Raw genomic sequence first — 16,496 nt, 5'->3', positions numbered from 1 at the left:
CAGTCACTTCTTCAAAGCCTGTAACAAGCAGCGATGAGTCACTCATTCAGACAGCTGCATCTTCTTTCTTTTTTTCTCACAGAAACACACAAATGTGCTTGACATCCAGCATCCCCGCTGCCTCGGCTTGCTGAGTCACCGGGCTGGTGTGCGATGCCTGCAGAAGGGCATGACGCACACAGGCCAGCCCTGCAGCGCTGCGTTGGCCCGGTCAGGTGGAGGACGGACGGGGCATCATGCCGGGAGACTAACCTTGTGTTGAAGGCGACTTTGTGAAGATTAAAAAGTGCAGGTGTGGAAGTTTGGCAAAAAGTCGTGACACGTGAAGAGTCGTGACTGAGCTGATCATACGGTAGGAGGAGTTGATGTCTTTTGGTTCCTGTGTTTCTCAAGCTGTCATAAAGCTGCAGCAACCACTTTGTGTTATTTTAGTCTTTCATCTCTGCTGTTGTTTGCTCTGACAGTGACTTGATAAGCTGCTAAACAAACACTGCACCCACTTGCATCACTGCTGTTGAGTGAAAAAATGTTAAGAAAAAGTTAAGAAAAACTGCCTTAGTGCTTAGGTTGATATATATTTTTTTACTTTCATTTAGTAAATCTGGGCATTTTTTCCTTCCAAAAATGGTCCAAAAACAAGGGGAATGTTTGCAAAAGCTTCCCAAATTTCAAATCAACAGCTTGTCATGTCAAGGTTCAAACATTCACTCAAATATAGAGTTAAAGAAGCCCACTATGGCTATTAGAGAAGCTCACTTTTTCACTTTTGTGAGGTCAGAAACAACAGACATAACATTTATAAAGCCCTCAACTCAGCTTCATTTAATTATTATCCCAATTAATAAGAAATGAATGAACAAATAATAAGAAAACTGAAGAAAAGTAACTTCTCCTGTCTGTTTTCAGCACCACAGTGGGTGATCTTCCTTCTTCTGTTTTTTTTTATGGCAGCTGACATCAAAAAAGTTAGCTTCCTCGTCTTTGAACGAAGTTTATGATTTGCTTTGATGATGACGGCAAGAAGAGCGTGCATGTGGGCATGTATTGAAAAGTGAATTAGTGATTAATCACTCTCATGCATGAATCAAACATCAATAATAGCCTAATTTTACGAGTGATCAATATTTTAGAGACCCCCCAAAATCTCCCAAATCATGTTTGTAGGGAGCTCATGTCTTATTAAGAGCCGAGCTCCCCCTGGCTTCCCTGGAGTTCACACACAATAGTGAGGGGAACTTTTTTGTGTTATCTCTATCTTATGCAACATTTGTCCTCAGTCTCTGTCAGCTGATTGTTTTTCAATCTAGTACCTAAAAGTGGTGTGTACAGAAGCACTAGCATCACATTTTGAGTCAGTTGGAGAAATTAAGTCAATTACAGTTTCAATTCAAAAGAAGAAAATGTGACAGAAGTGCATGAAATGTTGCAGCTAGATGTAAATCACGACAATCTGGGCATTCTTCAGTTCCTACACGATTTGTAAAATTACTGTTACTGTACCTCAAAATCTGCCAGCAGGTTTGAAAACCATGTTCATTTTTTTTTTTAAATCCCCAAAATTAAACCATTTATTGTAGTCAGAAACGGAAAGAATCTTTGGGTTTTCAGTTATCCAAGCTTAAGTCAGAAAACTTCACCAAAACTAAGCTTAAAGTTGTTATATTTCATCTTAATCAATGTATTCTATATGTCTCATTTTAAAAAAAATCATCAAAAATAAACTATATATACTAACCTGATTCTACAAAAAACAAAAAATTCTGAGTTCCTCGGCACAACCGTAAAGCCATTAGTGACTCAGCTGTGACCAACAGTCACGTGACAAAAATTCAAGGAATTTTCATTTGAACTCGGCTGAGCTGCAGGATGTTTACACAGAGTAGACAGGGAACAAGTATAGAAACAAATAAAACATGGAAGAAGTAAAATATCTCTATATAATCGTGCCACTACTAGTTTTTTTCCTGTGTACATTTAGAAAAGATGTTGATTATCTTTCTTTTAGGGTTTCTCAAGTTTTAAAGACATTCTGAGTTCTCTCTCTACCTCTAGCCACTGTGGTGCTGTTTCCTTAGAGGTGCAGGATTTTACATTGCAGTGAATAAGGAAAAAGATGACATTCCAGACTGCTTGGAGTGCAGTGGGTTAACAAAAAAATTGCAGCAAAAAGTTCTGGAAAAAGTGCTAAAAATTTCAACTGTTTGGTCAAAAATAATCGCAATACAACTCTTTGAGATCTTAATTCAGAAAAATTCATAAATATCACAAAAGCAGCAGTCTGTTATTTTTCACATGACGGCGGTCCATTTTTAGCTTAGTTACATTTTTAGCTCGTTCATGAAGTTGTGGTGAGTTATTCTTAAGGTCCATTTATTCGTTCCGCTTAAATTCAAGCGTAAAAATTACAAACCAGCAGGTAAATTTTACACATTTTCACATGACGATAAACCACAACACCTCAGCTCTGCCCACGTTCTCACATGCACACGACGGCGCAGCAACAATTACACTGATAACTTCAGGACTATTAGCCTTATTACTCTCAGGGTTCAGTAAGCAACCTTAAAAAGCTCTGTGTTTAACACACCCATTATGAACTAATCTACCAACATGAGCACGAACTATAAAGAGAACACAGCGGGCCCAAAGCTGCAATAAAGGCCTATCTCTCCCAAGGAGCTTTCATAGGGAGCCAGGACTTAAACTGCTTTCGTTATAACTCAGGTAATGGCACAGAGAGCCGAGTCTACTAAAAGACATGCTCTGATAACAGCGCTTTCAAAGGAAATCTACATTTGGAAACACAAAGCCAGCTAAGATGAAGGCCTCGTCCAACAATCGTGCTCAGGACATCCAGGGGTTTATAAGGCAGAGTTAAATCCCAACAGTAAACTTTCATAAACTCTCCGAGTACCTGCGTCTGCCAGCGGCTTCTATAATAATTCCTTCTCCTGCTTCCTGGAGATCTGGTTCTACCCCTGACAGGTCTATTTCAAGCTGACCTTTCCTCTTAAATCAAGTCTTCTCTTTCTCCCCTCGGCTAAAGTCAAATGCAAACGCTTTATCTTGTACTTTAAACGTCTTGTTTCGCACTTCAGCAACAGGTTGATGAGTAAAAATGCATCCATGACACCTGCAAATTTTAAAAGCTCCACCTTCCCCGTTCTGGTTTCTTACCAGTTTGAAGTTTTCACAGGAGTAGCGGCTGTAGCTCCTGACCGGGACCCTGAGGCCGGCGTGGCCCGACATGTTGGGTCGTCACTTCAATACAGACAACTACCAGGGCAAAGCAAACAACTGGAGATCCCAGAGACGACAGTCATAAAGGTAAAGAGGACGGTTTATCAGCCACGATGTTTGATGACCGTGTTGTCTCCTTCACATCTCTGCAGCAGCGTCTCTTTCTGAACATTAGTTCTTCTCTCTAATCTGTCCTCCTGTCAGACAGCTTCATAGTGAAGCCTCAGACTTTCTGACACTGTTTTAACCTCTCTCTCTCTCTCTCTCTCTCTCTCTCTCTGGGTGTCATTCACCGTCTGAGTCACTTACCCTGACTCAGTTCCCTCCTCTTCTGCCAGTGGAGACCAGAAACATAAAACCCAGAAATGGAACCCTTTATTTTTGGGCACTCTAACCTGAAACTGTGCAGATCTGAAAACAATGTTTACATCAGTTTTTAACACACATTACACCGTGATAGTAGAAAGTCTAGCTGCTTTTTTCTGTTATGTGAAGATTCACCGATTCCTAAACTCCAAAACCGAATGATCCATTAATTGGCATTTTAACCGATCCTTATAGGGATTTTCCACCGTGGCCTCTCAGCAGCAGTAGACTCTCTGACCAGCAATACTGTTTAACTACAAAGCCGTACACCCATTGCACTCAGTCAAATAAATACCTCTATTGACAAATTTTTGTCTAATTTAAAGTCAGATTTTTCACTCATTCAGAAGGCATTGATTAGCCTTAAGCTTGTACTAAATCTAGATAATTACATGCTCTTCACCAAATCCCAGGTGAAAAACTCTCAAGTCTAACAACTCGTGCCTTAAATGAAGATAAAATAAAAAATAAAAATCTCATGTTTCGGGTACCTGGATGTCTGATTAGACGATAAATTATCTTTCAAAAGTCATTGAGGAACAGACTAAAAAATCTAAACAAGAAGACTGAATAGATCCCTGCTGGCCCATATGTATTTGAATGATATCTGCTGATATCTGGACATTTGATGGATTGTTAATATATGAATAAGCTGCTCTATTTGTCTATATTTTGGTTGCACTAATGTTAAGATGAATATCATGTACCCGAGGCACACTAGAGAGAAGTTCAAGACCTTGGCTGCAGGTGAATTTTAGACATTCTCTTAACTACAAAGTGTCAAAAATGTGCAAAATGACAATAAGTTCAGCATTTAGCAAAAGCAATATGTCTCGATCAGCAGCAGGTTGCAGATTTTTGTCACTGCTTGACTATGCAGATGTAATTCAGTACTGTCCATACCCTTGAGCCATGTATCGTGTATCAGAGTTTGTAGATTTATTACAGGTGACAGTTTCAGAACCCATCAGTGTATCCTCTATGAGTGGCCACCACTCAGCACTGAAACGAAACAGCACTGTCCTGTTGCTTTTTACAAGGCTACCATAAAGAAAATCCCACGTTATCTATCATCACTTTTAAGGCGTAGAAATATGAGTCACCATGACTGTTCACACGACTGGATTTCCTCGGATATCGGTTCAAATTAAGGAAGGAAAAACTTATTTTCTAAAGTTTTCTCATGCACATAATCCCCCACAGCTCACCGTCGCCCCCTGTGTCTGAGACAGATGGTTCGAACATAACGAACGTCTTCCCTGAGCTCCTAACGCTGACTGACAGAACACTTCACAATCCTTCCTGCACACCTGGTGCTGCACATCACAGCCAGCGCCCACACACAAACCAGAACACGGGAGGTCTCAGGTGTCGGGTGGTGGCTCGTAGCGCTCTTCCAATTCAGCCGTCATCTTATGTCATCAGGTGATTAAACTTTAACCAGCCGAGTTATGTGCTGACACCGGCCCTGCTCTATATTCACACATCGACATAAATTCACACCTTGGAGCCACCCAGAAGAACCACTTCAGCTGCAGCACCTCGGAGCAGCTTCACCGGAGAAACTCGAAGAAACACATAACTGAGCATCAAGCATAAAATATAGATAAGCAAGTGTGAAACCCATTTACAAGTCGACTACACTTTTCTCTGCTGCTTGATACCTGATTCGTGGTGGACTTTGTACAGGTTTGTAGTGAAGTATGAAACAGGCTCAGACATATTCTGCTTAAATAAAGGTTTAAAAAAGAACAAACACATGTTGGCAGACTTTGTAAAGCCAGCAGAGAGTAGAGCTGAAAGGGCCTAAAATCTTATAATCGTCATCATCTTTTATGCAGACGTGTTTTTCACCCTGTAACACACTGGTCTAGTGCACATGCTGTAAGTTTCAGTTGGTTTTTAGGAATTAAATCTGAGAAAAAAAAACACTGGCTTTGGGTGTTTTAGTAGGGAGAAATTCTTGCCAGTTCTTCATGCACCACCTCCCCTCTGTGTGATACCATCTTTAGTCAACTCTTGAGCTTGTTAGAGGATTTCTGGACCTTTATTAAACTTGACAAATCCTGTAAATCTTCCATTTGTTCACATTTTTACAGCTTCTAGTCTTCCCAGTGCGAGTGCTGACATTTTGAGAGCCTCAGAATTGATTAGTAGCAGTATACAATCGCGTTAGAAAACATATTCCTGCTGCTGAGCCTCGCTGATAAGGACTCAGCTTGTCCTGGTGCTGCTGCAGGCTGAAGGTGACATGTGGCGACACATCCCCTCTGACCCGGCGAGCAGATGGCTGGTGGGAGAGTGATAGATGGACTGCAGGAGTCACTCGCACAATAATCTAAAAGAAGGACGCAGTGAGCAGAAGGAGCCACGCATATGTGATAGGTGATAGTCTGCCACTTATCACACTGTGGGCCACTTTTCTGTGTCCAATCTAACAACACACGAGCTGTAAATGCAGTAATTCCTCCAGCTCGAACCTGGATGAAGGATGTCATCTTCTGCACATCCCTCAGTGAGCATTTGCAGACACAGACAGATGGCTTCTGGGAAACAGTGTCCCTAGTCTGTATGATATGACAACAGAGGACTACAGTCTGCTCTGCCAGCTGCTGTGCTGTGCCCTGCGCTCTAACACTGATAGTTTCACTCTCGATCAGTTTGTGATAACTAGGTCACACTAACTTTGGTAGTTAAACAGTTTGAAGCAATGCAAAAAATAGATGCAAAAAATACAGGACTGATGCTGCAGTATTTCAGATAAATACAAATCCAATTACAAAATTCAAGACAGACGAAGGAAAAAAAGAGCACAGGAAGGTTGAACTTGAGATTTTAGGAATACTTACTGGATTCTTTGCACTGTGAGTTTTTAAATTCCCTTCATCGTTTCAAAGTTTCTCAAAGCTCACGTTGCACTTGCCGTACTAGCCCCTGGAACTAGCATTAGTGTCACCTCCAAATTTAGTTGCAGGAACTAGTCCAGCAGTGAAAACACAAACAGAACTGATTACAATGTCTGCATAATTACACTATGTTACACACCTGTAGCGGAAAATTTGAAGCATACTTTGAAAATGTTGACAAGACCTAAAAAAAAAAAGAAAAGACCTGAATTAGGCTTGTTAGCATTAATTGCTTTCAACAGAATAAACTAGGCTAGTGGTTTACAATATGTTACATATGGCTGTAAAAAAGAGAAAAAAAAACAGCTGTTTATAAAAAACAGATAGAAAACGTAGAAAAAGAAATAAAGAAAACTTTGGGCATCTCATTGAGAAAAACTGGAAATAAAAAGTTATCATTCTGTCATGTCAGCTGGTATTAATCATGTTTCGTACCAACTAAAGACTGTAAAGGCAAAAACATAAACAACTTAGTCAAAAAAGGTGTTTCCATAACCTATTTTCTGCATTATCTCTATTATGCAATTGTCTAAGTGGGCATAAAAATGTTTTTGTGAAATTGGGAACGTTTTTTTCAGAGTTTTGACATTTCCATCAACTCTTTCTAATGCAACTTCAAAATGTACATCATAATGCATTATGGAAACATGGCTAATATCTGAGGGACAGAAGAAACCAAACATAACCTGAGACAGGCAGAAACACAGAGAGTGATGCTGGGAAGTTCATTCAGAGTGTACACACGAGCTGCTTGTTCTTCTCCCAGTAATCAAACCAAACCAACGAACATTTATCTTCTCCTGACTCTGTCCTCCCCATCATAACTGCATCTGGAGCTGCTGCTTGTCTGCCACCAGCGGGACGGAACATGGATGGATGTCGGTCTGCGGGGCCCTCGGCAGCAAGCGGCCTCCCCACCCCCCACCTCGGTGGACTCACACAGGCCTCTCAAGTGGCTTTAGCCCGCAGAAAGCTGAAACAGGCCAGCTCTAAATAAGCCCTCATGTCTCTGCTTGCTTTCTGTTTGGCACATGAAAGACATGTGGCTTTGTAAGGCATGGAGGCCATACCAGGCACATGGTAGACTAAACCACTTGGCTTGGGCTGTGCAGCTCAGAGGCTGGGAAAACGAGCCATCCATCAGCATGAGTGGGCATCTGTACATGCAATACATAAACTGATTTGGAATTTCACAGCAGAAGAGCAGTGAACTGTGAATACGATGCTGGTTAAATGCCCAGATTGGTGCTTCAGTTACGGCACGGTAGCAGTATCTGATCAGCACAAATCCTCAGACATGCAGACTGATGTCAATGAGGGCACAGTGGAACCTTAAAGAGGGCTTAGCTTGTTAGCTTGTTAGTAGGAAGCAAACAACCAAATGGACAGTGATAGAACTTGTTTCCCTGCAGAGAAAACTCTCGCGCAGCTCTGTCTTGGTTCTTAGAAGTCTTATTTAGGTCTGAGCTCCTAAAATCTACAACTCTATTGCATTTTGTGTTGACTCAGCAGTGTTTGAAAAGCCTTTTAAACACCTAGAGATGACTTTCTCAACCCCTAAAGATACTGTGATCTTTCAATTGCTTTCAAACGTATGATATTCTGACTTTTATTACAGTTCAGTTCAAATCTGGTAAAAGATTTTTGCTGCAGCCATCCCCTCTACTTACACCATTTATATGTTATCTTTGCATCCATTAGACATTATCAGTCCACAATTATTCCCATACATATGGATGTCTCCCTGCTAGTAGTCTCAGTTGGCCTTAATCACCCCAATTAATAGTAGTGTGGCTGGACTAAGCTCTTACAAAGACTCGTCCAGGAGACTTGAGCTTGAGACCTGTCTCAGTACCATCACTCTAGTTTTATGTTTTCATTTAAATCTTGCTTTCACTTCACTTTGCTGTTTTAGGCACCAAACTCTCATTCACGTGACCATAAGATGTCACATTTGTTTTTAGGGTTACTTTCTCTTTATTAGTATCAGAATGGATGACAATGCACCTTTTAGAGCATACCAAAAGGTGGAAGAGATGCAGTGCCTGTAGGCACCAAGGTCCTATTATCACACTTGAACTTGTTTTATGGCTCTTGTCCAGATTGTTTTCTCCTGACTAGATCCTTGCTTGTGTTGCATCTACTCTCAGATGTACGTCGCCTTGGAAAAAAGCGGCTGCTAAATGAAATTGTAGAATTGTAGAACTGATATCTGGATATTTAATGGACTGATTACCAGGTGTCAGGTTTAAGTAATATGGTGTTCTATTTGACCACATTTCAGTTGCACTAAGGTGCATGTCTTGTACCTGTGACAAACTAGAGAGAAGCTCCGGCTGCAGGTACATTTTGGACATTTCCCTAACTTCAAGATATCTAAAATGTAAAATATAAGGGGAAAAAAATAGCAAAAAGTAGTGCTCAAGTGCACAGAAACAAAAAAAAATGTTGTCTGGAGAAATTAGATTCTGACTTACTGGAATACTGATCTTAAAATTCTAGCAAAGAAAGGCAGCTATAATCATCTTTCTTCACCTGTTGTACCACCATATGTGTGTTGTAGTTAGGAAATGGAATATCTGCAGTTTGCATAATCATTAAACGGATAATCATAAGCTGAAATTTATATACATTTCTATCAAGCACTAGAAGATTTAGTAATCACCAAAGTGTTCGTCAATCAAGAGAGCCGATAAAAACAAAAGGTCAGAGTTGTTGTATTGACAGCTTAGGTGTGTTGATTGATTCCTGATTTCCAGTAATGGATTTAACGACATGCAAGACAACATTGTACAACATTTTCCCAAGTGCCCACAGGTGTAGCCAACATGAAAACAACATGTGACTCTATCTACTACTGATATTTTAATGCTTACATTGTTTCCTATGTGCTCTGTGGAAACACTGCCTGCAGTTCAGCTGAAAAGTCCTTGAATTTTTGAGCGCTGATCACAGCTGGGTCACTAGTGGCTTCAAAACTGCACCAAAACGAGCAGATTTTTTTGTTTTTACAGAATCTGGTGAAATCAAACTGTTAATTTTTGGTGAATTTGTGAATGAGATACATAGAATTAAGTGATTATGATTAAATATCACAATTTTAAGCTTAGATTTGGTTAAAGTTTTCTGACAGAATGGTGTGCCACTAATGATTTGTTCAAGGACTGTTGGAAAGTTCAAAATGCAATGATTCAGTTTGTTTTCACACCTCCCAGATCTGATTAAAATCACAATTTGGGTGTTCTGTTTTGTAAAGATAAGTGGCTTTTAAACCTGCTGGTGGGTTTTGCGGTTCAGAGGGTTAAACAAACAGCACTACACTCCTGCATATTACCGAGATGAATGAGATAAACCATCAAGAGAACACCTGAAAAACAAATGTGTAATGAAATGCATGATGTTGCTACTGTCTGCAAGTGAGTTTTATCAAATTACGACATGCCGTAATTTAAAAAAATATGGCTCCACTCTGTTTATCTGCTCTGTATAAACCAGCCTGCCTCCGTCCAAGATTAAACACATTAATCATCATTCTGATTTATGCTGCATGGGTCATATGTTGACATAAAAACCATGACGGTCAAATAATCAATAGACCCGCGTTAGAACGGAGAGGATTATGGACATCGACTACACTTCATAATAAAACACAAGGTCATTTTAATTTCTGTAAGTGTGTGCACATGTTCAGCCATCTTTGTCAATCTCTGCTTTTCACGCACACAAACAAATACACGCTGACCCTGCGGCCCGCCGGCCTCCTGTCAGTCACGCTGTGTGTAGGTTAGCAGTGTGTAATTAAGCTAGCCACCTTATCAACTCATCTTTAGGCTCTGGCAATAACCTCCTCTGCCTCCATCTCCCCTTCCTCTCCGGGCTCGTAGGAGATCGAGATAAGGGCTGAAAGAAAGGGAAAGACGCAGAGAAAGACAGAGAGAGAGTGTTCTGTCTGCTTCTGCTATGTGTAAACTCAACAGGGTGCTCATTATACAAAATGACTTTTATTAAATCTGCTGCTTCCTACTTTTATCACATACATCAGCTATTACAAAGCCGCTTTTTTTTCTCATTTGTTGGCACCACATGACCTGTCTGCACCTGACCGCCTCTGCATTTTATCTCTGTGTCCCAGAGGCTGTTGAATATTTACCATCATCCCCATGGCATCACACTTACATCACACCAAATAGTAGGTGCAACAAATCAGAGTGAAAGGCTATCCCTCTTTTTCTTAGAAATGCTTGAAATGAGAATGAACAGCAAAACTGTGGTCCTCGCTAACCCTGTTTTAACTTTCCATGCACGCATCAAAGTGAAGCTGGTATCAGGTGAGAGGAAAACCAGGATGCAGGATGATTTTAAAACCACTAATCCACTGCGTGCACACTACAGCCGCTGCAGGGCTCCGGGCTGATGAGACAAGCATTTTTACTGATATATAAAAACACAGAGTGGAAAAAAAACTAAGACTGTCCTGAAGCTGAAGCTTTAGGAAAGAACAGCAGGATAAAGGAAGTGAAAAAGAACTGTCAACAGCAGAGCAAGGCCTAAAAGACACAGAAAAGAACTGAAATATGTGTTTTTAACTAGCGTTAGACCTTTGTGAGAACCTGGAAGTGTTCATCCTACCAGTTTCATGGTGAAATTGTTCTGCTCCCAGCGGCACAACATCAAACTCATGTTGCTTCTCGCAGCTTCTTGCACCTGCCTCACGTTGAGGAGGACTGCTGGTTGCCCATCCAGTCCCAAACATCAGCCATGAGCTCCAGCTCTAGAACTGGACCCATACACAAAATCCACAAAGAGGAAAAAAGAGAATCCAGGGAGATGGTTTGATGCAGGTTTTTTGAGAGACTGAGTGCACCACATACATCCAGAGGTAACAGCAGAGCTGCTGCTGACTTCTCGAGCCCCAGCAGGTCTCTGTTCGCCTGATGGAGGAAGAGCTCAGTCCCTCCAAGGGTCCCCCCTCCCACTCCGAGGGAAAAATAAACGCAGGAGGTGAAAGGCAATAGGAGCTCTGCGGCCTCTGCTGCCGCTCTGAGAGGCAGCCAAACCAAACGGAGGAGGAGGAGGAGTGCATCCCCCTTCCTCCTCCTCCTCCTCCTCCCCGGCCCACGGCAACACATTGTGCTATTGCTCTTCAATGGACCTCTGGTCATATGGGGAGGAGGAAGAAAGAGAAAAGGACAGACCTCTTAACCTCACCATCACCCCTCCTCCGAGAGTCGACCCCATCCATGACAAAAAAAGTGAGGAAAAAGGGCAGACGAGCTCAGAGGCCAAACCGCGCAAAACTCAACACTAAACGTCTCTTTTCTATTTATTATTCCTCTAACCAGCTCCTGTGCTGTGTGTTAAAAAAAGACAAGTTTTATTTTTCTCAGAGTCCGGCCTCTGATCAGCCGTCACCCACAGCAAACTGCAGCAGCTGCATGTGTGTATTTGTGTGCATGTGTACGGCGGGTTCATAACCTAAGCATTTATGTATGTGTGAGTATGAGAGTCTGCAGTGCAGGATGCCCTCCGTTTGAGCGCGCTCCAACCCCCTGTGCACACACACCCCACCGCCGACCACAAATTACAAGCCGAATTTGAATTTTGGGAAAGGCCCAAGATTTACAGAACGTTCCCACAGCGGGGGGATGCCTGATCACTTCCATCAGGCTGAACAAAAAACGCTCTGAGCTTTAGGAAACAACAATAATACAGAAGCAGACTGTATAAAGTAATGACCTGTGATATTTTCGCAGAAATAAATTCTCGCTCGTCTTCTGCCAAACACTAAAGACACAACAGTTTTCACACTGACTGATGGGAAATGGTGCATTTATGTTTTCAGTTTGTTTAAAATAAAAACAACAGACATTCACAGCTGAAACAACCGCAAACTACAAGCCTACTGTGCGACTGTCAGTGAATTTCAGGAACAACATGCTGAGACTGGCTTTGCTGCAACACAAGAAAAGACTCTGCCTGCTCTCGTCTCTTTGCAAGTACGTGTTGGGTTAGTTTTGACAAATTGTGTTTCGCAAAGCTTTTAAATGGCAAACACCTGCATGTCTGGTTAGTGAATGGAGACAGCCATCAGAAACAAACTAAAAAAATGAGGAGGACATGACTAAAACCTGCATTTTCATATGCAAGTGTCTGCTAGAGTCCAGGTGATGTCAATTGCTTTATTGCAGGATGTACATAAGGCTCTGCATGGACAATTATGTATCCTCCAGTTTCCTGTTACTGCATAGCCACTATGCTACAAGGGAACCAACTGTGCATAGGAAGGAATACAAAATTTACTGAAACGTGTCTTCCAATCAGACGAGAAAATAGTATAAGAAGAGCAAACTATGCACCTTTGGAGTCCATGGCTGTCCAAGTTCATGTCCACAAGGGAGTGTAACCAGGCCCTTTAATGCTAATATCAGAATGTTATTTTAGTATAAAATTCTCTTAGTTTAGCATGTCAGCATGTAAACATCTGCTAATCATCACTAAAACTGAAAAAGCACAGTAAAGTCTGATGGGAATGTCATTGGATATCTGATCATAAGCTAAAGTGCTTGCCAATTTCTAAAAATCCAGCCCGAGGATGACTATCCTGAAGGAGGCATGAATGTCTGCACTCAATTTTATTTCAGTTCATCTAACAGTTGTCAAGTTGAGTGACAGCTGAAACACAACATTCTATGCCACACGTGTCAATCTTTGTAGTAAATGTTGGGATATTTCACTGGATGAGTGATAGCTTTGACCTACCAAAGGTGTAAGATGAAGCATCAGGGAATAAACACAGTCCACAAGGCTACTATATGTAGCCTTGTGGTAGACTAGCAACCTGTCCAGGTGTCCTCTGTCTTCGCCCTAAGTCAGCTGGGATAGACTCCAGCCTCCCACCACCCTAATGGGGATTAAGCATTGTATAGATTATGGATGCATGATGTAAAGTTCATCATCTACCTAAAACTTAGAGGGTGTGCTCTGATTTTTCTATAGATGTCTGCATGCACACTGACTGACTGTTATGCTACGAAACGCATCAAGGTTAAAACAAATGCTAGTTATGAGAAGGGATTATGAAAGGGGATTCTTCATTATCCCCACCTGTGTATGTCATAATTAAAAGATTTGTAATTAAAGTAGTCGCTTACGGACTTTGAAGGTGCCTTGACTGCTTTCAATCAATGGAGCCAAACAATTGTGGAATTTCTAGATTCTCCAGAAATCCTGTGCTATGTCCACCCATTGTTCTTAGCACATATTAGCAATAATGACATTGGCACAATTCCACAGCCCAATCTGTAAATGCTCTGCTATATCCTGTCAAATGTCCAAAGACTGTCAGTTTTTCAGAAACCTCCATGACATGTATCTATTGTAGTATGACTAAAGTTGTGTGCAACTTGACTGTCTGCTTTCAAAGTCCGTATCAGTCATGTGGAAACCCTGAACTGGCCTTAAAGGTAGTGCTATATTGTCTATGAATATGTATGACCTAAATATCTACCCAAGTTCGTGAAAGATTGTAGACATCTGCAAGCCCAAAATTTACAACATTACAAGGGCATTACTGTGCATGCTTTAAATAAGTAGATATGGCCTACTGTGCATGTACAGAGTCCTTCAAAGCAGTTTCCGACTAACTAAAAAAGCAGTATAATAGCAACAACTACACATCTTAAGTGTGTGCGTGTCTGCAAGAAGGTTTAATCAAAACTAAACAATACAAGAAACAACAGTGAAGTTTGAAACCAAACTATATGAAAAGGAAAAGTTTGAAAATGACCATTACAGTGCTGATTGTCAAACTTCTACATACTTTTTACGCAGTAACTAATGCTACACATATCCTACTTTATCTATACTGTATTTTAACAATGTCTGAGCTAACTTACCACAAAACTAAACCCATCTACTCAGCCCAACACACCAGTTAAGCATCAGTCTCCCTTTGCTCCTAACCAGCCCTGATTTAATGACATTCTGACTCTAGGAGCAGAGAATAAGTCAGCATTTAGAGCTCGTGTTTAACAGTTTTAGTACAGGCCTTCAACAAGCTCATTAAGTGCAGCCGCGGTGAATGGGCAGAGTATGGTTCCTTTCACAGACCCAGATAAAACTCAGTGTGTCGGGGACAATGGGGGGATAACCCCACCGTGGAGGGGCCTTTGTTTTGGGGGACCCCCACCTCTGAGGAAGGAGAGGAAGACTGGGGTGATGGTGGGGGTGAGGGGAGGGATGGACCTGCTGCCTGGCTGCTCCGGGTGAAGGTGATGGGGGGTTCAGGGACATATGGATGAGGGTATGTTGGGGAGAGAGAGGCAAAAACAGCAGCTGGACAGGGCAGTAATGGTATATTAATTACAGTTTTTTTTAAAATGAGAAATTTATTTGCATTTAAAGTGTAAGAATTCGGCTTTTATGTGCAGTTTTGTGTTCATATTGACTCAGATGAGTACTTAATGCAACATTATTAAAGCTGTTTTACATAACTGTTGGTTCACAGTAAAAAATTTTATCAACTCAAATCATTTAAACCAAAAACCATATTAAAAACATTTAAAATCTAGATATGATCTTGACCAATTTTACTTGGTGCAGTGCATGCAGGTTTTACGCCTAATATACTATAAGTGGATACATTAACTCTATAGACTGTTTTTAAACAACTAAGACACACGCAACCCCTAAAATGAGTTTAACCCCTTAAAATCCATGTCTTGTATTTGCTTTTTCTTCTTTAGCTGCAGATTTAATCCCATTTTAGAATCCGGTTGCTATCAGAGAAGCTTTAGAACTGACTGAGTGCAGACATGCAGAACAACAAACACACACACACATACACACACACACACACACACATGCATGCTCATTGTGATTCCATCCAGGTTGAAATCGGGGGAATATAACAGCTTGAGAAATTCCCTGAAGCTGCTGGAGAAGAGAGCTGAATGCAGAGATGTGAGAATCCACTCCGTCATGTTTTCACTAGCAGACAGCATTGACAGAGAGCCAAGCTATTTTTCACAGCTGTTTTCATGCCTATTTACACTCAACAATCCCATCAAACTCAGGGCACCGCCGAGAATCAGTCACGTCTCTGCAGCAGTAAACACGGTGTGAAACATTAAATATATGGTACTATATTACAGTGCCACATCTGCTGTATATTCAGGAGGAAAAAACTGGAAAGGAAAACTGCATGCTGCAGTATTCATATGGTTGGATAAAAAATATACTTATTGTCTTTTCCAAAGAAGTGCTGCATATGAGATATTAACAGCTATGACTTAAACTTAAAACTATAAACACAAGACTACAAAACTAATGAGTAATTTTTTTTTCTGAAGGAAATACAATGTTTTGTAGCTAATAAAGCTAAGAAATGCATATTGTCCAGTTTTTGACATTTTCTTAACTTCCATAACCAACCTACATCTGCAGCCATCCATTTTTGCGTTTTTAACCCTTTGAACTTTTTAAAATAGACAAAATTACCCCATTTATCAATGGCAGAAAGAGTAAAAAAACAAAGATCCACTGGATTTTCAACCTTCCAACAGTCCTTGAATGTGTCATATCTAATGAGCTGTTCTGTCAGAAAAAAATAAACACATCTGAGCTTAAAATTGTGGTATTTCATTAGAATCACTTTATTCTACATGTCTCATTTAAAAATTAATCAAAAACCAACCATTGGGTAGAACCAGATTCTGTAAAAAAAACAAAAAATGGAAAAAAAAAATGCGACTCACTTGTGACAGTCATGTGACAAAAATTCTGAGACTATTCGGTTGAACTGCAGGCAGTGCTTAAAACACAAAAAACACGAGACACGTATGAAAACATGAAAAATATAAGTTGTAAGGACATCTATCGTACATGGAGCCATTTTTTAATCACACCTGTAGGAAGAACACTTGTAGAAAAATGCAAGAAATGCAATTTTTTTAAAAAAATATGATTTATGGTATTATAACTGTA

General features: G+C 40.7%; 1 protein-coding gene across 13 annotated transcripts in view; it reads right to left on the bottom strand.

Annotated features, from left to right (window-relative positions):
* Window positions 1–16,496, bottom strand: part of nav2a (neuron navigator 2a) — a 299,433-nt gene that overhangs the window by 119,103 nt on the left and 163,834 nt on the right. Inside the window, exon 1 of one of the 13 annotated variants that reach the window (XM_055004609.1) lies at window positions 11,142–11,274. The exons of 11 other annotated variants lie outside the window; for them this stretch is intronic. In XM_055004609.1, the coding sequence (XP_054860584.1) occupies window positions 11,142–11,192 (51 nt within the window). In that variant the 5' untranslated portion in view covers window positions 11,193–11,274. Of the gene's footprint in view, window positions 1–3,177; window positions 3,410–11,141; window positions 11,275–16,496 lie in introns of those variants that run through there. One more of the 13 variants, XM_055004585.1, reaches the window with a different exon arrangement.

The sequence above is a fragment of the Amphiprion ocellaris genome, chromosome 1 (genome assembly GCF_022539595.1).
Source record: "Amphiprion ocellaris isolate individual 3 ecotype Okinawa chromosome 1, ASM2253959v1, whole genome shotgun sequence".
Classification (NCBI taxonomy): Eukaryota; Metazoa; Chordata; class Actinopteri; family Pomacentridae; genus Amphiprion; species Amphiprion ocellaris.
The sequence above is the reverse complement of the archived record's forward strand: the minus strand, read 5'-3'. Positions and strand labels throughout refer to the sequence as shown.